We start from the raw sequence: 26510 nt of genomic DNA, 5'->3' as shown, positions 1-26510 counted from the left end.
CTAAAGAAGGCCACACTATAGTACCTCTTCTAACAGTAGCATTCACTGTTGAAGTGACAGGTACAGAAAAACAGTGGTTTGCAGAATATAAATGATGGTGTAATAGAGGGACATGTGAAAGATATCTATAAAGTTGGATTCTGACTGACTTCACAACCGTTATGAGCCCAAACATGTTGCACAGTTATAAGGTAGCAAGCTAAAGCTGCAATCAACAAGAATAAAATCTCTTTACACATAAAGGTGTATATCAATTTATTAGCTTTTATATTTTGTAAAAAATGCACAAACACAGTCTGTAAAATGACAGTGTTGTAGGAGATGCAGAAAAAAGAATGCTGAACACATCTTCTTAACACGGCACAGCACACATAAAGTACTTTATATGAATACATATACACTAGGGGAACTACAACTGTTTAAGGTTCAGTCTTATTCTTGGTAGGTCCAGGTGTGACAACACCAGCTTCTCCAGATTCTAACTGTTTCAAGAGGCGAAACAGTGCAGCAGCTTCTCTGATGCGGCTAAATTCAATACAGAAGGCCTGTACTTCAATAAACAATTCCTGAAAATAATTTAAAATTTTGTTATAATAATGCAGTTATAAATAAAATGGCTGAGTAATCAATACAGCATACCATAAGAACACATTAAATTATGTCTTAATGTCAGCATCTGATAGTTAAGCTGGGACTCTACATGCATACAGTGAGTAAACTTTTAGATGGCAGACCTCTCCCTAGTCCTGAATCGGTAGAAGTTGGTAAACGTCGGGAGGCTTCGCTAGGCACGCAGTTTCGACTGCTGCCAACATTACGTAGCTGACTGTGTTGTACAAGGTAGCCATTGTCATCTGCTTCGTTATTGTTTTGTGTTGTACTGTTCTACGTGTTTTTATTGTGCAGTTCTGCTAAACATTATCAAAATGAGTGAAGAGGCAGTTGCTGGCCCATCTCGGGAGTCCCCAACAACCTCTACCGGTAGGCCTACAATTAGAAGAAGCCTTTCGCTGCTTTCGTGTAAGCATGACGCGCAAATTGTAGTGCCAGCACTGCAACTGGTAGGCGTGCCTTGTCTCCCCCCCCCCCCCCCCCCCCCAAAAAGGGTCCACTTCCCTCCCCTCGCCAGCCAATGCTTGCTTCCTCCTCTCCCCGCACTCCCCTCACAACTCTGCCGTCTTACAGTTAACACACTGTACACACATCACTACCTGGCTTGCATTTTAAAATGCGTAACTCAGACTCTGAATAACTGGGTGTGATGACACATCAGAAAAGTTAAAAGCCACTTAACTTTCTGCTACAACTGCCCATCAGCTGTCACCACACCAACAGTGCCAGAAAGTGAAATTCACCAAGTTTCTCTGTGCAAGCAAGTTTTGCCTAACTATTCAGTCACATAGTTTTGCATGACAAGAAACCCCCACTTTTGGAATTAGAGGAGTGAGTATCATGACAGAAATCTAGGGAGAAAACATTACAAAAAATTGTGGGTATCATGTGAATAAATGTTTCAGGTATGACAAACTTCCAATTCTTCTATATGCTACCATCCAGACAATTGTGCATACATGAAATAAAATTACATGCTTCATAAAAATGTCAAAAAGTACATAATTTTGGAAGTGGTGGCAATCTCATTCCAGCTTCTGAAAAATTATTTTTGCCATTGACTAAAATTCATTACAGTAATTACAGTAATACAGCTTATTCCACAAACTTTGTATGAGCTTCCAGAGAATAACTTTACAGTGAAATTGTCAATATTTTCAAAGTACTTTGACTTCAAAATAATGGTCATAAACTTTTACTATTTTTTATTACTGCAATAAATGCAAAACAAACATTAGATTTTAAGTTATTTTTGAATGTACATTTTCATGTATATAGACGGCACCAATAAGTTTTCAAATATAATTTTCCTCATTTGGAAAAAAAAAAAAAAATTTGAAATTAGGAAAAATGGTCTTGGCATATGGAAACAGTAGGTGCTGGGGTATGCATATGGAAATGAGACAGGTAGAAACCCAACTTTAGACTCTATGGCTAGATAGTACCTTTACACAATGTTTCAAAGGGAAATTATTTACATAGACATACTACTTTAATGTAAAAGATTTTGTTTTGTTTGGTGAAATTTAATTTCTAAAGATCGTTTCAGACTATTTCCCAATTTAAGTTCAATTTATCTGTTGTGTTTGATGTAAATACAATAGGACATCAAGTTGCAACCAATAAAGAAAGCTATGCGGTTCACACCAGAATCATATAAAACACTGTGAGATACTGTAACATTTTTGGCCCAGACTATCTGGAAGAGTTAGTTAAGCAGTAGTTAAGAAACATACTGAAATGAAATAAAACATTATAAAATGACCATTATATTTAAAAATTTCTTCTTCATACATTGGCAACAGTGTGTTGTCTATTAATTAACTACAATCATAGCCTGTTCACAAAGATTTGAAAACGGGCTCACTAGTTCTTGATTGGTAGAAATCAGTCAACTTCAGCCCGCTCACATTTTGCGCCCAGTTGTTACCAACCTCAGTTATCTAAGACAGACTTTGTAGTTACTGCAAAGTGATTGTTGTATTGTGTTATGTTGTGTCGCAAATTAATATGAACTGTTTCCTGGCCCTTCTTGGCCAGTGCCATATACTCTTCCGACTCCTCGGAGAAGTACTTTACAGACTGGAGTTAGACAAATAATTAATAATGTCACTGAATGAAAGAGTTGTTCCAACCTCTCTTTCCACCAGTGAGATGAACAGTGAAGTATGTACACAGGAGGAAGTTTCAGCTCTGTGAAAAGACTTTAGAGGTTTTGCAGAGAGAATCCTGGGAAATTACCATAAAACTCAATTCAAATTTTTCAGTTTGACAGTGCTCTAAAACTGCTTTCCCCTTTGTCTGAATTACTTTCACCCCTTAATGTCATGTGTCACGAATTCACATCATACCAAACTAACTCTAATAAATAGAAGGTTAATTGCTTTCGAGCACCAGTGACAGTAAGTGCAGATTCTACATGAAGCTACCAATGCCTTTGACATGTGCTGTCACTTACTGAGTGTTTTTGATACTTCTAGAGCAGCTTGCTGTTCATGCTTTTGTTCACCCCCCCCCCCCCCCCACACACACACACATACACACACTGACTGGAGGGTTACAGCTGGATATAGAGGTAAGGTAAATTCAGTTATGAAAATTATTTGTTTGTTCTATAGTATCTGTAAAGTGGTGTATATCACATTTTGATGTTATAAACAAACTGCATATGCAAGTGAATTTGAAAGTACTGTTTGAGAAAAATACACCAGTAAGTGGCACATGGCACAAGAAACATATCAAAAAGATTGTAGATGATTGCTACTCTGTGTGTTACAGCACACTGCCAAAGATATTGGATTTATTTTAAATCAATATTTTTTCCAGTTGAACATGTATGGCGGAACAAGTGTTACCAAAATATGCAGCAACTTTAAAAGTATTGTGTCAGCTGCTGCCCCCCCCCCCCCCCCCCCCCGCACCTTTCTTTTTTAAAAGAAGAAAAAGTGGTATCTATACCCATCTTTTGCTAAGTGTACATTCTAAGACTAAGAATCGCTCTTGACACTAAAGTAAGATTACAAAAACAATATTTGTTCATTGCAGTATGTGAAACATGTTAGATTAGAGCAACCAGTAAGAAAATTATTAGGCCCCTCACTCATTACATTACAAGTCATAGGTAGGATTCTCTCTGCTGTTGCAGTCTATTGAGTGGCAACTACTGTATTACAATGGGGAGAGTTTAAATTTAAAATTCAGAAATACGTTTGAAATAAATACATCTTTAGTTAGCTGTACTGTAGATACTGACCTGCACATTAATGATTTTATTCCTTATTAGTGACTGTAAAAATACACAAACAAGGCGGACCAGACGATTTTGCATGTAACGATCTTTAATGGTTTCACATGTTGATATGCAGTTTGAGATGTACAGATGTACGAATTCTGTTGGAAGATCAACAGTGGTTGTCAACCTAAGGATACAAACCAAATCATTATACTTCACAGCAAACAATGTTAGCACATTTTACAAAGATAATAAACAATACTATATTTCAGTTCAATGCAGATCTGCTTGTATTTTCTTATACAACTGTAAACATTATTTTGTCTTTCTTTCCTCAGGGATGATCTTTCTTGAGGAATAAAATGCTCTCATTTTGTAAAAGGTCAGAGAAAAATTGCTGCTATTCCAAACAAATGTTACATAATTTGCTAGATCATTATGAAAGACATGATAAACATATATGATTGTGGCTAAATTATGCAATAGGCCATAGTACAAGCGTGCACTGTTACTAGTGACAATAAGAACTATTCAAATTGTTAACAACACATTCCTCCACCATCCTTGATGTCCAGTATAAACTTTTCCACTTTCCACTTAGTTCTTAATGGCACTTCTCATTCCCTTCCCATTTCTCTTCCTTTTAATCTATCTTTACCTCTCACTTGGTCTGGACTTCATCTGGCACAGCACTTACCACTTTATCACCTTTGACCTCCTATTCTATCTAATACCTCTCTCTTCATGTTTGTCTTTCCTCATTCTCTGTCCCTAGGGTTTAGGTGACCTGCCTTTCCTTCCAGAATTTCCAAAACCTATTGCTCTTTCCTCCCTGAGGAAGGAACTAGTAGTTCCTAAATCTAGGCTTAGCTTTTTAATTTGTGTATCAGCAGTACTAGAGTTTCACCTTCGGAATGTAAATACAGTATTAGCCACAGTGACCATCCATTCTGTCTTCTCAAAATTCTGAAATAATTTCTTCTTGCAGCCTAATCATTCAAACACTCTTAGGACATCAGAAAGATCTTTCAGATAAATCTTTAAATATATTTTTGGTTTGTCTCTTTGTCTTGACTAATTATTATAGTGCAGATAACTAATTTTTAAAGACATGTTTGTATCTTTGTAACATTTACAACCAGTACTGCTTATCAAATAACAGTAACAATAATGTTCACTGCTTCACTAATTTTACCAAGTTAATTAGTATTTTAATTCATTTTATACGCAACTAACAATTTCCTACGTGAACATGATAATATGGTTAAAAGATAAGGTAATATGGTTGTCCAAATTGTATGCATTCAAGTAAGAAGTAATTCCAAGTAAGAAGTAATTCAGTGGACTTCAGTGGAGAAAAAATGGCTAGTTTCTGTAAGATAATTATGTTTGAAAGAAATGCAGATATTCATCAGCTTTCAGAAATAAATGAACATAAAAAATGACAAAGAGTGCCAATGTTGAGAGAACCAACTTTTCAGTATTTCGTATTTATTGTTTAGTCATTCAAGTTTGGCGACGCAAACAATCTTCTTTTTATACTCATATATACCCTAATATTACAATATTGGTATACTATGATCTTGTGTGGCAAAAAATCTGGGAAGTATTTATTACAGAAATAGATATAGTTTTACCTTTAGTTGTTCTAAACAGAACACAGGAGGCCATCAACTTGTTATCACATTTACATTGAAGTTTTAGAACAGTCTTATTATATTATGAAAAACTGGTCTTCTCTTATTATTTCTAATGTTGATAAAACAAGCTTTTAATTTTTCATTGAAAGATTACATGGCTACACTGAATTGAGATTCATGTAAATAAAAATTTACCCCTAAGAGACAAAAGCTGAACACATAGTAAGTGTAATGTCAACACACAATGAAATAGAGTTGATTTATGATAAATACATCTATAGTCAAGACGACGGTGGAAAAACAAATGAAAGTTTGTATCATTCAGGGTTTATCATATTGTATATTATACTAGCTTTTTATCTGCAGCTTCACCCACGTACATGTATGCCACATATATTACAAACATATGCATCAGAGTCTCTGCTGTTTTGCACCATTCAAATCCAGAGAGGATAGTAATTTTATCTGTGATATTCAGACATATGGCATGATCTTCGATCCCAAAACAAGTTGACAAACTTACTGGATTACTGCAGTACTCATTCTTGTGACTGGGTTGACATACTGAACAACACAAATAAGAGACAAACTGCACTTTTCACCCTCACACTAAGGGGAGCTAATGAGTTCTTACTGTCACAGTAATTTTTTCACAGGTTGCATGTGAAATGTGTGCCCAGTTTGGTTGAAACTGCTTCAGGCATACCGATATGAGCTGATATTTCACTGCCCTGTTACTGCACCCCCACCCCCTTCCCCTCCACATACACACTTCTCAACCCTACCCCTAGGAGTGGCAGTTATGGGTATATTACCCACAAAGTATTTTCATACAATTAATGATCACGTACATACAAAACTTTTTTGAAATTGCTCCAGACATTCCTGAGTTATGCTTTTATGTTATCCTGTTTTCACACCCATACCCACTCCTATGGAAGGTAGATAGTTCTTACACAGTGCTTCTTTCCAGATAGTAAATGATCTGTTTACCAACTCTGGCTGGAGATATGGAACGTACATGCATATATTTTTATAATATACAAACTGTTTACCCGTGGCTTCACCCACATATGCATATGTCTCATTACATTGCGGTACACAGACATCACATTACATAGCAGTACACACACGTTACATTACACTGGACACATACACCAGTATGTCTAAAACTCTGCTGTTTTACATCACACAACTTGAGAGAGGATATTAAATATATCTATAGTATCCAACTGTGTCGCATGATCTCTGGACCCAAAACATATTGATAAAAATAATGACTCGCTCTGGTGCTTGTTCTTGCAATCTGGCTGACATACTGAATAGCACAGATAAGAGGCAATTGCACTTCATACTTTTAATGTATATCAAGTCAATTAATCTATGATGTAAATGGATGCTACAATTTAATCAAAATAATCCACAACAATGAAAATATCGTCCCTAAGCCACCTTCCCACTTCTATCTCTCTCTCCCTTCTTCCACTTGCTTCATCATGCCCCATACCTCTTCCATTTGTCTCCTCAAAACCTGTCCCTCTTCCACCTGCCTCCTCATAACCCCTCCCTCTTCCACTTGCATCCTCACAACCAATCCCTCTTCCATCTGCCTCCTAACCTACACCTATTCTGCCGGCCACCTCACACCCTCTCCATTTTTGACCTGCCCTTTCATCTTCTGTCTGCCTTCTACACTTCCCCGTACTCCCCTACCACTCTGTCTATCTCCCCCCCCCCCCTCCCCCTCTCTCTGTCCAACTCCTAAGTCACCTGATTTTTAACTATCCATCTACCCAAATGGGGGGTATGTAGTTCTTACCCCCAGAGTGCTTCTTTCCACACAATGTATGACATGTGTACCAAGTTTGGTTGCAATCAATCCAGTGCTTTAGGAAGAGACGTGGAGCACATGTATATACATCCATTTTTATATCATACAAGCAAAACTGACAATGCTATGCAATTATGGGAACTGGATATATGTCCTGATATGTAGTATCCTTGGGAACTGTGCCAGGGCGCAAATTTTGCTCCTCTTTGCCACTTCGCCAACTTCGAAGGTATATAATTTGAAATTACAATAAAGCATATAGAATATGAACGAAAAAGATGTTGAAAAGTTTATGATCCAATTTACCTCAAATTTTTACAAGATATTTTTATAAGGTGCTCTAATAAACATTCAGACAGACATCGGCTACACTCTTTTAAACAGTACTATACAGGTTTTCTGTTGAAACTGACTGTGAGAAAAAAAACGCTGTGCTGTGAAAATGTGCAGTTTTGTTTTCATTCTTGCAGTCAGTTTTAACTACAACAGTAGGGCTTTTAGACCATTAGACAAATCGTTTCTTCCAAATACACTGTTTCTCTGTACATATAATTTTAAACAAAAATTGTGTACACAACAATGTGCTGTTTTGTTTTCTTCTTCACAGTCTGTTTTAACAGAAAACCTGTATATTAGGAAATTTGTATTCACAGCTTACTGGTTTATGCTTAGAATATTACTACACAATCTGAACCATCCGGAACTTTATAATGTTACCCATTTGAATATTATGTGAAACAATGTCACTGAAGCTACTATCCTCACAGATCCAGCAGCTGGAGAGGCCCCTCTCATACCCCATACACCAATTATCCCAATCAATTTAACCCTTTGGTTTAAGCTTTTGTAGTTAAAGCACACTGCAAGAAAGAAAACAAAACCACATATTTTCTTTCTCACTGTCGGTTTTAGAGGAAGACCTATATATGGTTGTTTAAAAAAATATAGTGCCTATGTCCATCCACATGTTTATTAGATATATCTACAAAAATAAACAATTTTTCAAAATATAATCCAAGTGGATAGATAAAAAAAATCTACTCACCAAGTGGCGGCAAGAGAATGCACATTTAAGAGGTATAATGTGTGCATGCTTTTGGCTCCTTCTTGTGGCAGAAGGGTTGAAGGGGGAAGAAGTGAGGTGAAGGAAAAAACACTGGTTTGGTTTAGAAAAAGGAGTAGTGTTCGAAAAAGTCACCCAGAACCCCAGGTCGGGGGAGGCTCACCGGACGGGATGAAAAGGAAAGACAGATTGTTGGGGACTGCACTAGATGAGAGCTGAAAATCTGAGAGCTTAAAGGTGGAAGATAGGGTTATATGAAAGACAGAGGTTACAGCTAAGACCTGCATGATGTGACACGAGATAGGAGGGGGATGGTGAAAAACAGACACGTCAGAAAATGAAAGATGTAGATAAATAAAACAGAGTGAAGAAAGGAATAGTTACTGTGAAGAAACTGCAGAGTTCTGAGAAACTGAAGCTGGTGTCTGGGGAAAGAATCCAGGTGAAAACAGGCACTGAGATCATGACTGTCATGTTGCAATGCAAGTGCTGCAACAGGGTATTGTGTGTTGCCAGTATACCACCTGGTCTATGCTCATTCATCCTAACTGACAACTTGGTGGTAATTATTCTGGTGTAAAAGCCTGAACAGTGTTTACATAACAGCTAGTATATGAAATGTTTCATTTCACATGTGGTTCTCCCTTTTATAATATATGTTTTGCCAGGTACAGGGCTGGTATAGGTGGGTAGGAGAGTGCAAAGGGCAAGTCTTGTAGTGGGGACAGTCACAGGGGTAGGAGCCATAGTGTATGGAGATGAGTGCAGAAGGAGCACAGGGTCTGACAAGGATATCGCAGAGATTGAGAGGGCAACGAAAAGCTGTTCTAGGTGTGGTGGACAAATTTTCGGACAGAATTAACCTGGGTGTTCTTCTGAGTTGTTTTTTGGAGGGATCAACAGTACCAGGATTGCATGCGATGGCCTGAGAAATCTGCTTTTGAACTAGGGTGATGGAACAATGATGTCAAGTGAAGGCTGAGGTGAGAATGGTGATGTATTGCTATAAAGAGTCTACATCTGAACAAATAAGTTTGCCTCAAATGTCAAGGCTGTATGGGAGAGAACATTTGAAATGGAAAGAATGGCAACTGTCTAAATGTAAGTACTGTTGTTTGTTAGTAGGTTTAATGTAAACACCAGTGTGTTGCCAGCATTCAGTGAGGATGAGATCAACATAAAAAAGTAGCATGTGATTTGGAATAGAATCATGTAAAATTTAATTGGGATAATGTCTTTAGAGATTCCAGAAATTGTAACCGCTCAGCCTCAATGTGAGTCCATATGGCAAAGATGTCATCAATACAACCCAGAGGCTGAAGGCTTATGGATCCCAGGAAGGCCCCCTCCAAGCGACCCACGAGAAGGTTGGCATAGGAAGGAGCCACCCTGATTCCCATGACTTCTTATCTGTTTGCATGTCTGCCCCTCAAAGGTGAAGTAGTTGTTGGTTGGTAGGCATAAAGTTGATTAAGGTGAGCAGGAAGGATGTCATAGGTTTGAAATCAAGTTGGCGCTGATTGGGAAAATGTTCCACAGTAGACAGACCATGTAAATAGGCGAGGTCGGTATAGAGGAAGGTGGCACCACTGGTGACAAGCAAGGTATGTGGTGGGAGTTGGAGGAGGACAGATTTAAGACATCTAGGAAATGGTTGGTGTCTTTAACATAGGAGGGAAGTCTTTGTACTATGGGAGATGTTGATCAACTAAGGTAGACATATGTTCGATGGGGGCTTTAAAGCCAGCAACTATGGGATGGCTAGGATGATTGGGTTTGTGGATCTTAGAAAGACAGTAAAAAGTGGAGATTCATGGTCTGGATGGGGTAAGAAGTGCTATGGCTTGAGTTGTTAGTCCTTATGAGGGGCATGAGTTTATAAGGAGGGACTGCAGGTGGATTTGAATCACAGGAATAGGTTCTTGATGGTAGATGCTGTACGTAGAGGTGTCCGACAGCTGGCATAGACCTTCCCTAACACTCCTGGCAGTCAAGTATCACAGTAGTAGCTCCATTGTGGGGTTATCAGCTTTTAGGAAATGAAGAGTTTCAAGTTCTGCAGAGGACAAGTCAGCATCACTTTGCGGGGACCTGAGGAAGAGTTGCGAAGCAATGATGGGTATGAGGAATTTTTGGAAGGTTTGTAAGGGATGATTTTGAGGTAGTGGTGGTGGATCAAGTTGGAATCTCTAAATACATTCTCCCAATTAAATTTCACATGGTCCTATTCCAAATTCCATGCTTCTTTCCTTGATGCCGATATCATCCTCACCAAACGCCAGCTACACACTGCTGTTCACACTAAACCTACTAACAAACAACAGTACTTATATTTTAACAGTTGCCATTCTTTCCATGTCAAATGCTCCTTCCCAAGCAGTCTTGGTATTTGAAGCAAACATAGGTCTTCAGATGCAGACTCTTTACAGCAATACTCCACCATTATCACTTCAGCCTTCATTGGACATAATTACCTCACCAGCCTAGTTCAGAAGCAGATTTAACAGGCTATCACACCCAATTCTGGTACTGTTGATCCCTCCAAAAAACAGCTCAGGAGTACACCGCTTGTTGTTCAGTATTATTCTGGTCTTGAATGTATTGATCACGTACTCCGATAAAACCATGACTTCCCAAAATTGTGCTCTGAAATGAGGTTCATTCTGCCTGAGATTATGCCCACCACAACTAGAATAGCTTTTTATCACCCTCCCGATCTCTGCAACATCATTCTCAAACTCTATGCTCCTTCTGCACCCACCTCCCTACCCTATGGTTCCTACCCCTGTTATTGTCCCCACTGTAAAACTTGCCCTATGCACCCACCTACTCACATATATCAGCCCTGCACCTGGCAAAACATATACTATCAAAGGGAGAGCCACATGTAAAACAACATCTACACCATCTATTACGTAAGCACTGTTTTGCCTTTTATGTCGGCATGACCAAGTTGTCAGTTAGGATGAATGGACACAGACACAGGGTGTATACTGGCAAGACACAATATCCTGTTGCAGAGTAAGCGCTACATCACAGTCATGAACTCAGTGCCTGTTTTCACCACATTTGCCATCCAAATTCTTCCCCTCGACACCAGTTTCAGTTTCTCAGAACTCCGCAGGTGGGAACTGGCACAGCAACATGTCTTTGGTTCTTGCCACACCTGACCTGAATTTACATTAATTTCATCAGTCCAAACATTTCTTCATGGAAACTATTCCTTTCTTCACTCCATTTCAGTTTTCTACATCTGTCATTTTCCGGTTGGCTGTTTTCACTGTACCCGTCCTCCCACTTCTGTCACATACAATTCACTTAGATCTTCACTCTTATTAACTCATGCGTGATGTGATAGAAGTGATCTCGGTCTTGCATATTAACCTATCTTCCACCTTTAAGCTCTCATATTTTCAAATCTCATCCGGCGCAGTCCCCAACAATCAGTCTTTCCTTCTCATCCCGTCCAGTAAGTCTCCCCCCGCCTGGGGTTCTGGGTGACTTTTCCGAACACTACCCCTTTTCCTAAACCTCACCAGTCCTTTTCCTTCACCCCTCTTCCTTCCCTTTCAACATTTCTGTCAGAAGAAGGAGCCACTGGCTCCAAAAGCTTGCATACATTATACCTTTTATATGTCTGTCAAATGTTAATTACAGTATTATGGAGGAATCCGAAGTAATTCTGTCAATAACTTTTCAAGATTTTTTGAAACAATGTTTCCCTTTTATATTAGTATAGCTACAGATATACTGCACTATGTATGTACCATTATACCATTACTGACCACACACAAACTAAGCAATACAGGCTTTGTGAAACTACAGCGGGAGAGCATGCAGCTAGTGCTCCCAACTAATACTTTTGAGAAAATAAAGGAAAAAAGAACAGACATCCGCTACACTGATAAAAAATTCTTAGACTGCATACAAAAAGACAAGTGAGAATAAAAGTCACTTATCATGATATTAAAAGGATTCTATGCTAGACATAGGACAGGGAAGATATCTTATTCTAACTAACAGGCAGACACAAAAACAATTTCATCACACTCTACATCAATATACAATACCTGTAATGGCATGTTTTTTGTGTCTTAATCCATCGCTTGCAATGCAGAACACGTGTTATTAAATGGAAACTTCAGTCACGGGAGACAGAATTGCTGGCCTGTATTACCTTCAGAAGGTGAAACTGCAGTACTGTTGATAGACACATATCAGCATACATGCACTATCCTAACTTTTGGAACTAACAGATCCTTGCTTGGTCAAGTCCCTCCCATCCTAGGTTCTGAATGCCCTGCCCTTCTTTTTTGAACTCCTGCAACCTATTGCTCTCTGCTCCCTGAGGGAAGGAACGATTAGTCCTGAAAGCAAGGAGAACATATGTACTTTCAAGTGTGCCCTTTGCCAGTATTGCAATTATGCCTCCTAGAGGCAAACATTGACCAGCAATTCTGTTTCACAGTTCCATAACAAATCTTATGAGTCTACTACCACTAAGGGAGCAGCAGGAACATGCAACAACCTTTATCTACTACAACGTCTACAAAGAGCAATAGAAAAATTTTATATTAATACATACAACATGACCTTTATACATGTAGTCATATACCACCATACCACCATAAAAATTTGAACACAGTATCTTGACTTTGGTATTTAATGTGTGTGATTTTAAGCTTTCCCTGTATCATCTGATGATGCCACCTGGCTGAATACTCAAGTAAGTTTCACATTTGATGTATTATGGAAAAATGACCGTTAGAAAAAAGAAGTTGTGTATGACACTTTAATTCTGAATGCCCTAAGGTGAATGAAAAAAAAAAAAAATTTAAGTGCCACAAAATATCAGGCACTGACTACGAAAAAGGCCACCTCCATAGCTGAGACGTCAACATGTCTACCTGGGATGCGGAGCACCCAGGTTTGATTACCGGTACTGCCAGCCATTTTTCTTTTGTGAAAGGACTGGAATGGGGTGCATTCAACCTTGTGAGACCAACTTTGTATGGGGCAGTGCGTCTGACGAAAACCACCTTTGTCGAATGGTACGCTAAGTATTAGGATGGCCGCAGTGCAAAACACGACGCTGGTCGATCTGGGACGCCAACCAGAATTTACAACAACTTCAGTGGGAGATACTCGAGCATACGTCCTATGCGATTAGGGCACCTTTGGTCCCTTAAAAAAGGCCTTGAAGAGTTGACATTTCCTGTTAGACGACGATGTGCACAGGAACTTATGGACTTCTTCACACAGCAAGACACAGTGATTTACGAAAAGGGTGTCCTCAACCTGGTGCACGAGTGGGATGATTGCCTCAATGCTCATGGAGATTTTGCCTGACTGGCGTACAGATTTTGGAATACACAGCCACTGAACCGAAACTTTTTGATCATCCCCTATATATTTGTGGCAGACTTCTGCTTCAATAGAATATGTAAACTATAGCTCCATGCACTGACCCTAACGGACCATTCAGTAGCTTCTAGCCACCATATCATCATCTGTCAACGGTGTCATTCACATGCAGTTGGCGAATGAGTTCAGCACACTGGTCTCATGGCCAGTTAGCTCTCAGAACGTGGAGCTGCTACTTCTCACTCAAGTAGCTCCTCAATTGGCATCAAGAAACTGAGTACACCCTATCCAATCCTCCCATCTAGAAAAGTCTCTGACAATATTGTGAACTGAATTTGGGTCCTCCACATAGCAGTCAGACATGATGATTACCCAGCTACAGAGGAAGACATAGTATGTAAAGCATATACCAAACTTAGATGTTGTGCACTAGACATGTGTAATACACAGAAATTTTTCTCGACAATTTCTTACTGCCAAACACTGAAACTAATAAAAGGATGAAAGGTGACAACTAACAATATAGTTGAAGCTTTGAGTGATAGACAAACACATAAACTGGACTGAGAATGTTGCTAAGATTTCGGATGAATCTTCCTTCACACACACACACACACACACACACACACACACACACACACACACACACACACACACACCTATGTGGCTACATTGTTTTGACTGGCTATGTTGTATTGCAATGTAGTTTAATTGGGTAAGGTACTGCATTGGTGAGAGTGGGCGAGGGGAGAAAGGAGTTGGGGAGCAGGAAGAGGTGTTGGAGGGAAGGGTTACTGACAGCTGGCATTGGTGAGAGTGGGTGAGGGGAGAAAGGAGTTGGGGAGCAGGAAGAGGTGTTGGAGGGAAGGGTTGCTGACAGCTGGGGGGGGGGGGGGGGGAGGGGGGGCAAAGACAGCAAGCACTAATGATAGGAAGACAGACCAGGTAAGTTGTGTGTGCTGCACAATGATGTAGAGTAGCTCACTGGGAAGGGGAAAGAAAACAGAGGAACATGGAAACTGAATAGGGGACAGCGTGAGTGTAGAAACAGTAGAGTGGATGCTGTCTGGACTAAGTTGAGGATAGGTGGGGGCCAGGGGATAGTGAAGAATGAAGCTAGGGGATTGGCAGATACATGATTATTTTACAAGGACGATTCCCATCTACATAGTTCGCAGAAGCTGGTATTGGGAGGGAGGAGGGTGGGGGAGCGATGGATTCAGATTGTATGTGTGGTGAAGCAGCCACTGAAGTTGAAAATGTTTTACTACCAGGTGGTCAACTCTGCCACAGTTTGGCACCATCATTCAGGTGGACAGCTAGTTGGTGGTCATGCCTATAGAAATGGCTTGCAAAAGTTACAGCAGAGCTGGTATGTAATATAACTGGTTCCAAGGTGACCTTGCCTTCGAGGATAGGCTATGACTGTGACAGGACTGGAAAAGGATGTGCTTGGCACATGCATAGGACAGGTCACGCAATTGCATCTTCCACAGGGTTATGATTCATGTGGTAATGTGCTGGAAGAAGATGTAGCATTAGGATGGTTCAGGACATTTTGTAGACAGGGTAAGCAGTGGAGTATCACTAGAAGTTTTGGGAAGGATTGTAGGTAGTATGTTCTTCATTTATGGATAAGATGATAAGTAGCTGATGCTCTGGTGAATGATATAGTAAAGCTTTTTCAATCTGGGGTGATACTGGATAATGTGGACACTGCTCCTTTTCAGATGGTTCATGAGAGAGGTTGGAGGATTAACAACACATGTGAATATGCCATGGGAAATCTGTTGGTAAAATAGTTTTTGAGAATAAGGGCTTTCTGTGAAGGCCTTAGTAAGATTTCCTGCATAATGGGCAAAGGGTTGCTCATCACTGCTGATGTACTATCAATGAGTGTCTTAACTGTATGGTAGTGGCTTTCTAATGTGGAACGGATGGTAGCCTTCAAAAAGGAGGAACTGTTTATAGTCAGTTAATATGGGCAGTGGTTTTTATGGAGACATAGGAGATGTGGAGAATAATGTCCAGGAAGGTAGCAAGAGGTGACATAGATTGGAGACAAGGTGTAGATGAATGAGGATACTGTCTTGGCCCTGAGTTCAGTTCATAAAGATATCATCAATTAATATGAATCAGATAAGGTGTTTTCTCTAGATAACCAATAAAAGATTAGTGTAGGATGGTGCCTTGTGAGTGCCCATGGCCATGTCATGGATTTGTTTATGTGTCTTCCTCCCAAGGGACAAGTAACATAGTTTATCAGTAGTTGCATGAGAAATAAGGTGGTGGGTCTGGAAGCAGTTGGACATTGAGAGAGATATCATTCAACAGCTACAGTGCCATGGGTACGGGAAATGTTGGTATATACAGGGAGGTGATATCAACAGTGACGAAAAGGAATCGTCATGGTAATGGAGTGGGAATTGTTGACCGATGATGAAGGAAGTGGTTTCTGTCTTAGACATAAGAAGCTAGGCTACAGGCAACAGGATGGATGTGTTGGTCCACAGGAGGTGAGATTATTTCCATAGTAGCACAGGGAAAAATATATGAGGTTAGTGTGTGTGAATTAGTTGGCATGAGGAGGCAGGTGGATTTAGAGAACAGGTTCTGGGATAGACCTAAGGATTTGAGTCAGGATTGGAGATTATATAGACTTCTGATATGGGAACACTAAGACAGCACTTGTAGGTGGAAGAATCAGACTGCCAGGGAGCCATTGTGTTTCATCATGAAAGTGGCAGGCACAGGGAGGGTGATTAGATCAAGGTCTGTCTTATATTTGTGAATGGCTGTTTTCTTTATCTGTCAAGAAGTCTGTGTCATTGGGAAGGCACCTAAGAAAAAGGGGCGAGGCCAAGTTGCAGGTAAGAAATTTCTGATAGCTACGAAGGGTGTGGTTGAGTGGGAGTGTTGTCCATACTTTGTTGTTGTTGTTGTTGCCTTGTATTCTCTCTCTCTCTCTCTCTCTCTCTCTCTCTCTCTCTCTCTCTCTCTCTCTCTCACACACACACACACACACACACACACACACACACCATTTGTTCGATCTGTCTCTACATTTTCCTTCTCACCTTTCTTATGCACACTAGTGCAGTTATGCAGGACTCAATGGCAGCCTGTAATGCCCAATGTGCTGTACTCTGACTGTAGTGTACATTTCCCTCTATTTATCTGATTGCTGTCTTTCAGTTTAATATTATTTAACTATCAAATTATCTCATCTAATCTATCCACCTTCCTGCTACACATTGCTCCACTGATTATTTCACTTGATATGTGTGGAGAAACATTACCAACGAAGCAAGGTTTTTTCTCTTCATGTAATGATCACAGCATTTTGATCATGACTGAACTAGCCTGCACCTCAATGGGTAAATTAGCATCAACTCAACCTACAAATTCTCTTATGATGAGTTTTCAACACCAATTCACACAAATATACATCTGCTGCCAGTGTAATGATTGAAATTTTTTACAGGACAAGGGAATTAAGTGAAGAGCAATTATTAATATTAACTTCAGCTCTTTTGCAAATGATTCAGTTATCTATAATGAAGCACTGTCTAAAAAAAGCTGCACAAATATGATTTCAAAGTGGTTCAGAGACTGGCAACTTATTTTAAATGTTCAGAAATGAAAAACTGTGCACTTCATGAAATATGGAAAAGTAATATCTTATGATTACAGTATCAATGAGTCACAACTGAAGGCAGTCAACTCATGCAAATACCTGGGTGTAACAATTTGTGGGGATGTCAACTGGAATGACCACTAAGGGGTCAATCATAGTTAAGGCAAGTATCAAACTATGATTCATTGGTAGAATACTGGGGAAACACTGCCAGGCTACAAGAAACACTACACACAAAACATTCATGCATCCCATCTTGCTCAAGTGTGTGGGACCCATACTGAATAGGACTAAAAAGGGACAATAGCTACCCAGTGAAAGCCTACTTACAAACTTTTAAGAACCAGTATTAGTGAAGAATCCAGAAGTACACTTTGCCCCCTACATATCACTACCAAAGGGTCCACAAAGGCAATATTACACTAATTCAGGTGCACACAGGGGGGTTTAAGCAGTCACTTCCTGTGCTCCATATAAATAGGAATGGGAACCCTAAAATGTGATATCCCTTCTAAGAATCATCAGGTGCATTTCGTCTCATGTTTCAGCAGATATTTGTAATTTCGTTTTTGCATTGTGTAGTTGGAGTCAGCCCAAACAGATACTGTTCATCACAGTTTTCATGTGACATTCAATGACGATGGAAAGCATTGTTTTTTTTCCCCCATTTCAAACAAAATGATTGTTAAAGTGGAGTTTTATGTGCAAAGTCAATAGAGCGGCCCCAAATCAGTCTAGTGCGATATTAATTTTATCAGTATACAGGGTGTGTCATGAGGTTTCCTCCAGTTTCTGGAGGGTATTTCTTAGGTTATGTGGGACAAAAAATGTAAATAAAGTAATGGGATCAGATCCATAATTAAGGAACTACAGTAATCGAAAAACTCAGGAAAAAGGCAGAAAAAAACTTTTACTCTAGGATTTCACTATCAAAAATGCACATAATAATTAATTTACACAATTTTGTAGCAGTCTTCTGCATTCAGAGAGGACTTAAAGAAAGTGTTCAAAATTTCCTCCCTGCATTCGACGGCAAAGATTCACACAGGAGTGAACTACGTGAGTAGCATTTCATAATTTCACATGCTTGTTCCTTATTGACGTTGCGGCAACAAAAATGCGTTGTATGAATTCTTCTCATGTTTCCACCTTAACTTTATACACAATGTCTTTCATCCACCCCCAGATGCAGTAACCTAGGGGTGTTAAATCTGGGGATCTGACAGGCCAGTTGATAGGCCCCCCATGACCTATCCATTGATGTGGGAATTGCTGATTAAGATAAGCTGTTACCACATGGTGGAAGTGTGCAGGTGCCCCGCATTGTTGGACACACATGTGGCGTCTTGTTTCCAAAGGAACATCTTCAAGAAGCTGCAGTAAATCTTCTCGTAGAAAGTTACCGTACATCTGACCATTTAAATTTCCCGGGACAATAACTGGCCCAAGAACTGGTCACACACAACACCACACCAGACATTGACACTGAATCTGCGTTGAAATTGAGATACTACTGTGGTATGGGGATTTTCATCTGCCCAGACATGCATGTTATGCATTTTGTTGATGCCACCTCTTGTAAAGGTTGCCTCATCACTGAACATTATGAAGCGACAGAGCTGCTGATTTGCATTTAACCAGTTACAAAAGTGCAAACGGCTATCACAATCATGTGGCTCTAAATGGTGAGCTTCCTGCACATGAAAAGGATACAGTCCATTCTCATGAAGAATCCTACATACCTTAGATTGTGAAACATTCAATCAGGTAACCAGGCATCTTGTACTTGAACAAGGACTGCGGTCTACTGAATTAAGGGTTTCTTCTTCTTCTTGAACGTCACAATATCTTTCGGAGTGAATACAAATACTGGGAAAAGTACCAGTTTCTAGCAACGTTCAATATGTTCCACTCAATGTTTTGGGACTTGGAATCCTATGATTAGGATACCTACAGTCATATTCAGCAACAGCAGCTTCTGCATAACCATCACAGAAGCCCAAAATGTACACCATCTCTCCGTACTCCTGCGATGGAAACTTGTATGGCATTGCAAAGTGTACTGTACACAGGACACAATAACAGTAAACAGTGACTGCAGTATCAACAGCATGATTGTTATGCAAACGTACCACTCGCTGCACTTGTCTACCTAAGACTGATTGTGTGTCTTGTGAACACAAATGTCATGCTCCATATACCGTGGCACGTTTTGGAACTCTGTTGTAGCTCCTTAATCATGGATTTGATAACATTACTGTATTTACATTTTTTGTTCCAAATAACCTAAGGAATAACCTCCAGCAACCGTGGGAAAACCTCATGGCTCACCCTATATGTTAACAAGAAGAATTACCAGTACTCCTGTGGTGAAAGCACTGCCCTGGTCGAAGCTGACTGCTACTGCCATGCAGTAGTGCTGCCCAATAGTTCCTGTGGTACTGGTTATTATTTGGTTTCACAGCTCCTGTTAATACATATTGATAAAATGAATGCTGCACTAATTTGGACTGCTCTATCAGATGTGCATGTAAAATTGCACTTTGAACACAATTTTGTTTGTAACAGAAAACAAATCAACACTTTCCATCAATACTGACTGTTGCATGAAAGACATGATAAGCAGTATTTGTTTCAGCTGACTCCAGCTACACTTTGCAAAAAGGAATTACAAATATGTTCTGAAACACCAGAGTAAACGTGCCTGATGACTCTCATGAGGGGCACCTTGTATGTATATATTCTTTCATCTGAAGCACAAATCTTCACAGGCATTGTTTTAAGAAACAAACTTCAGCTCAAAAGAGCTGCTCTCTCAGTATGAACAGTTGGTAAGTTCTATGAGCAACTATCCAAGAGTAGAGTTTACATGTGTCCACTAGCAAGTCCACATGCCGAACCTCATAACCGTGTATACATTAAGTTGTGCTCTAAAACAATCTTCAAGAGTCACCCTCAGCAATTTACTCTTTAACACACATACTTCTTTAGGCGATAGATCAAACAGTGGACACATACATATAATTAATGCTGGGCTGGGTTTTGCACGACACCTGCTGTTCTTCCTCAGAGTGTGCAAGCACACACAAGATAAGACACACACACACACACACACACACACACACACACACACACACACAGAGAGAGAGAGAGAGAGAGAGAGAGAGAGAGAGAGATCAATTTTACTTTTCTCTTTTTGATCTTCAATCTTCTAGCGGGTTAATGTAACGGGCCATGACTTCAACTTCCTCTATTATCTGTTGGGTATATTCCAATCTCTCTCCACCTCTACAGTCTTTACTGTCTTTAGCTCCCTCTACCACCATGAAAGTTGTCCCTTATGTTTTAACACAAGTCCTACCATCTCCTCCCTTCCTCCTTTCAGTATCATCCACATACTCCTTTCTTTACTGACTCTCAAGTGAACTTTCAGATTTCTGTCTTAGTACACCTATTTTACATCATCATTCGATAGCACCACATCTCAAATGTTTCAATTCTCTTCTTTTCTGGTTCCTCACAATCCAAGATTCACTTCCCTGCAATGCTATGCTTCAAATGGACATTCTCAGAAATTTCTTCTCCCAATTTAGATCTATGTTTGATGCTAGTTGTCTTTTGGCAGGAATAACCTCTTTGCCTGTGTAAGTCAACTGTTTTGTCCTTACTGCTTTGTCTGTCATGTGTTATTTTGCTTCTAAGGTAGTAGAATTCCACCATTCCATGGTATTATTCCTCATTACATTCAACTTTCTTCAGTTTATTGGTTGGTTGGTTGATTGATTTGGGGGAGGGGACCAAACAGTGAGGTCAATGATCCCTTTGGATTAGGAATGATGGGGAAAGAAGTCGGCCGTATGGAAAACCTAAATCAGTATGGCTGGATGTGAGTTTGAACTGTCGTCCTCCCAAATGCAAGTTCAGGGTGCTAACCATTGCGCCCCCTCGCTCAGTCTTCAGTTTATTGTAATTCCTCTAAGACTATCAGTGTCACTAGGAATCTTATTGATGAGATTGTTTTACCCAGAATTTTAATCTCATTCCTGATCTTTCATTTTTGCACATACGCATTTCATTTTTGCCATTGCTTCTTCAGTGTGTAATTGAACAGTAGAGGTAAAAGACAACATCCCTGTTTTATAATTTTTATAATCCAAGCACTTCATTCTTGATCTTCCATTCTTTTCCCCCACTTGGTTCTTGTACATATTGTGTATTACCCATCTTTCCTTATACCTTACATCTGTTTTCCTGAAAATTTTGAACATCTTACACCATTTTATATTGTCAAATGCTTTTTTATGCCAACAAATTTTATGAATGTGTCTTGATTTTTCTTAAGCCTTGCTTCCAATATCAAGCACAATGCCAAGACTGCATCTTATGTCTTTACCTTTCCTAAGGCCAAACTGATAATCTTCTAACAGGTCCTCAACTTTCATTTCCATCTGTACTTTATTCTTGTCAGCAACTTGATGTATGAACTATTATGCTGATTGTGCAACAATTCCACACTTATCTGCCTTTGCTATTTTTAGAATTAAGTGAATCATATTTTTTCAGAAGTCTGGTGGTATGTCTCTCGACTCTCAGATTCTACAAACCAACCTGGACAGCAGTTTAGTTGCCACTTTTCCCAATGATTTTGAAACTCCAAGGAAATCTTATCTATGCCTTTTACCTCATCTGCAAGTCTTTCAAAGCTCTGTTAAAGCCTGACTCTATCACTATATCAGCTATATCTCCCATACACTCCAATTTCTTCTTCTAGCATATTGCCAGATAGTTTATCTCCCTTGTAGAAGCCTTTAATTTACCGTATTTACTCGAATCTAAGCCGCACCCGAAAAATGAGACTCGAAATAAAGGAAAAAAAAATAAAATTTCCCGAATCTAAGCCGCACATAAAATTTGAGACTCGTAATTCAAGGGGAGAGAAAAGTTTTAGGCCGCACCTCCAAATCGAAACAAAGTTGGCCCATTGTAATAAGAGACACAATTTAGGTCGAATGAATGACGATACAGCTACAGTAGTTTGGTTCGAGTCGTAAGCTTAGCAGTTAAGCTTTACCAGGCAGCCATTGCTATGCGTCAGGCGCTCCGTCCGTATTTATATGGGTACCCTTCCTTTTTCGCGTGCTTCGTCTGGTTTTTAATCGATTGCTTATTTTGCTTTGATCTGATAAGTGCCGTTTTCTTTGTTATAGGTGTTTACGTCACTCTAAGCTGAAAATGCATTACTGTACTGTGTCATGCATTGTTTGTCGCGGCACGGCTTGCTTTTGTGTGCGCTATCGCCGCTTACAATTAAGGAAAAAAAGAGAGGAATCGTCTCATTAGCGAAACAATGCTATTTGTTGTTATTTATACTGCTGCTTTCTTTGATAATGATCAACAAGAACCAAATAATAAACTGCGTATGATAGAAGATGTTCTGAACAAGAGTTTAGCAAAAATTTTTCTCCGTTTGAAAATCTTTGCGGCCGCTTCTTTAGTATATCAAATTCTGCACAGAAATTAGAGTCATCTTAGATTTAAAAATCTAGTCAGTTGCCGTGCTTCATTTCTGACTGTATCACTATTAGGCATAAGAATAATACGAATATAAACATGACACGATATTTATATTCTTCCACGTTTGCTGTTGTCTCACTCTAGTTTTGTAGTTTATTAGGCAGACAGGATTTAATTGAGATAGCAGCAAACATGAAACAATACGTTGCAAAATGTTTATATTCGTATTCTTTCTTATGGTGCAGAGAATACTGCATGTGATTCACATTTCTTCAGGTTCCTATTAGCAACCATCTCTTCCCACAGGTAGGACAAAATTCAGAACGTAGAGTTGGCCATATTGACAAACATCCCAAACCATCTTGCCAGTCAGATTTTCGTAGTACATTGAAATTCTGCTACATTTGAAGATGAACAATACGGAATTTGTATTTACTTCGTTGGATAATGTATGAAAATGCAGTGGTGGAAACTCATGGCGGAGAATAAAAGCTCGTCTTCCACCTTTTTTTTTAAATTTATTTACTGACGCAGAGGTTTTGGCGCCAGTATTTATCTTTGTGCCTACAAAGCATGCCTGTGTAGCGCTACATATATTCGACGGCAGAAGTTAGTTGTGGCGGCACCTAACATTTTTCAGAACTTCCGCTTGCTTTGCACTCGATTCCAAGCCGCAGGCGGTTTTTTGGATTACAAAAACCGGAAAAAAGTGCGGCTTAGATTCGAGTATATACGGTACTTTTTATATCCATCCCCTCCCTCCTCTGCATTTAACAGTGGAATTCCTCTTGCACTCTTAATTTTGATGCCTTCGCTTTTAATTTTACCATGGGCTGTTTGACTTTTCTCTATGCTTAATCAGTCCTTCTGACCACAAATTCTTTTTTGATTTGTACTTTTCCTGCAGTCATTCTACCCCAGCTTCCCAGCACTTCCTTTTTATTTCATTCGTAAGTGACTTGTATTCCTGTCTCTCTTGATAATTTTTACTTTTATTGACTGGCTGAAATATTTTTTTTTCCAATATCCCAAGTTTCTTTGCAATTTCCTTGTTTGCACCTATAGGCCTATCAGCCTGTCCAATTTCTGTGATTACTCTTTTTTGTGATGCCCATTCCTCTTCAATTGAACTGCCCACTTTGGCATTCATTATTGCAATATCTACAGCATATACATATATCACACTGAAATTTTCACTCTTCAGGGTCGAGTCTCTGTCAGCACACAGTTTTAATCTGCTGGGAAGTTTCATATCAGCACACACACTGCTGCAGAATGAAAATTTCATTCTGAAAACATCCCCCCCCCCCCCCCCCTCCCCGCTGTGGCTAAGCCATGGTTCCGCAATATCCTTCTTCAGAGCTCTTGCCTGCGAAAGGCAAAGGTTCCAATTTTGAATCTTGGTCTGGCACACAGATTTTATCTGGCAGGAAGTTTCATCTATGATCACTCCTCAGTACTTTAGTATCCCACTTCTTCACTGTCACTAAATTGTGATCTGAGTCTATACCTGCTAACTTTAGAATATAAGTCTCACCATAACCTTCCTCTTGTGATTTTTGAACAATGTATTTACAATTATTAACTAATATATTTAAAAACAAAGATGATGTGACTTACCATACGAAAGCGCTGGCAGGTCGATAGAAACACAAACAGACACATACATACATACAAAATTCAAGCTTTCGCAACAAACTGTTGCCTCATCAGGATAGAGGGAAGGAGAGGGAAAGACGAAAGGAAGTGGGTTTTAAGGGAGAGGGTAAGGAGTCATTCCAATCCCGGGAGCGGAAAGACTTACCTTAGGGGGAAAAAAGGACGGGTATACACTCGCGCACACACACACACATATCCACCCACACATATACAGACACAAGCAGACATATTTGAAATATGTCTGCTTGTGTCTGTATATGTGTGGATGGATTTGTGTGTGTGTGCACGAGTGTATACCCATCCTTTTTTTCCCCCTAAGGTAAGTCTTTCCGCTCCCGGGACTGGAATGACTCCTTACCCTCTCCTTAAAACCCACTTCCTTTCGTCTTTCCCTCTCCTTCCCTCTATCCTGATGAGGCAACAGTTTGTTGCGAAAGCTTGAATTTTGTGTGTATGTATGTGTCTGTTTGTGTTTCTATCGACCTGCCAGCGCTTTCGTATGGTAAGTCACATCATCTTTGTTTTTAAATATATTTTTCTCGCGTGGAATGTTTCCCTCTATTATACTGATATCAATTATTAACTAAAATGTATTCAAACTCAATAGGTTTTCCTTCTGCCTCATGCCTAGTACCACACCCTTATTCTCCCATACTTCTAGCTTCTATTCCTTCCCCTAATACAGCGTTCCACTCTCCCATGCTTATTGGACCTTCATCTGGCTTTACATACTGAATTACCTGTTCAATATTCTCACATACTTCCTCTGTATCTTCACATTCTGGTTGTGGTGTCAGCATGTATATGTGAACTGTTGTCGTTGACATTTATTTGCAGTCAATTTTAATGAGAATAATTCTATCACTGAACTGTTCACATCAACTCATTCTCTGCCCTACCTTCCTATTCAGAATGAATCCCACTTCCATCATACCATTTACTGGCACTGTTTACATTAATATTTGTCTGACCAGAAATCTTATCTTCTTTCTATTTCAGTTCACTGATCCACACTATATCTAGTTGGACTCACTGCACTTCCTTTTTCACATTTTATAGCTTCCCTAACACATTCAGACTTCTGTAATTCCATGTTCCAACTGTTAGAATGTCACCCTTTTGTTTGTTATTCAATCTTTTTCTCTTGGTTACCTCCACTTGGCAGTCCTCTCCCAGAGATCTGAATGGGGACTAAACCACAACCTTTGCTGATGAAGAGATCATCATAATAGTTTTACAATTACAAGCCATGTGTCCTACATATACTCATTATGCACGTTTAATGCAGCAGTTTCTACTGCCTTCTGTGCCTCACACCAACAATCACTACTGATTCTTCTGTCTTTAGGGGCAGTTTACCAACCCGAGGGCAATGCAGTGGCCTGAATCTCTTCCAATTCCTACACAGTCTCTGACAAGACTGTATGTAGAATGAGGGTGAGTTCTTATACCGTAAACCTTCAGACACCATTGTTGGTGATCTTTTAAACAATTTAAGCAGAGGCTGGAATCAAACTGGAGACTCAGGACATTTTGATTACCAGTCAAAGACGTTCCTCTTAGGCCATGGTGACACACACTATAATGACAGAAGGCAATATGAAAGTTAACACAACAATCTCTATTTTTTCTGTGTTGTTAGGCTCATGAAGGCATTCTCCATACATAAACAGCAACACTTCCACTGATTCATTTATCATCAGAACCAGAATGTGGTTATGCTTTCCACTTCAAAAATGAAATACACCAATTTTTCAAGTACTCACCTATTCACAACCTCCATCGAATGCAATGACATTTCCATATTAACAAGGACACTGAAATATTCTGTGATTTGGCTTGACTGCATCAGCTTTAGTAGAACTTCTATAGCTATTAATGGATTACTTTCGACCAGATCTGGAAGCTATGAAAAGTCATTAGGTTTATGTTACTTGAATTATATGCAACATTAACAT

At 39.5% G+C, this 26510-nt stretch overlaps 1 protein-coding gene across 1 annotated transcript in view; it reads right to left on the bottom strand.

The window, feature by feature from the left end:
- Window positions 1-238: 238 nt before the first annotated feature.
- LOC124798134 (CCR4-NOT transcription complex subunit 11) overlaps window positions 239-26510 on the bottom strand; it is a 107215-nt gene continuing 80943 nt past the window's right edge. The window contains exons 8-10 of the mRNA XM_047261403.1: window positions 26319-26458; window positions 3866-4031; window positions 239-566 (exon numbers count right to left, since the gene is read on the bottom strand). Coding sequence (XP_047117359.1) covers window positions 420-566; window positions 3866-4031; window positions 26319-26458 — 453 coding nt within the window. The 3' untranslated portion in view covers window positions 239-419. The remainder of the gene's footprint in view (window positions 567-3865; window positions 4032-26318; window positions 26459-26510) is intronic.

The sequence above is a fragment of the Schistocerca piceifrons genome, chromosome 5, assembly GCF_021461385.2.
Source record: "Schistocerca piceifrons isolate TAMUIC-IGC-003096 chromosome 5, iqSchPice1.1, whole genome shotgun sequence".
Classification (NCBI taxonomy): Eukaryota; Metazoa; Arthropoda; class Insecta; order Orthoptera; family Acrididae; genus Schistocerca; species Schistocerca piceifrons.
Note: the sequence above shows the minus strand (reverse complement) of the source record. Positions and strands in the feature narration are given on the sequence as shown.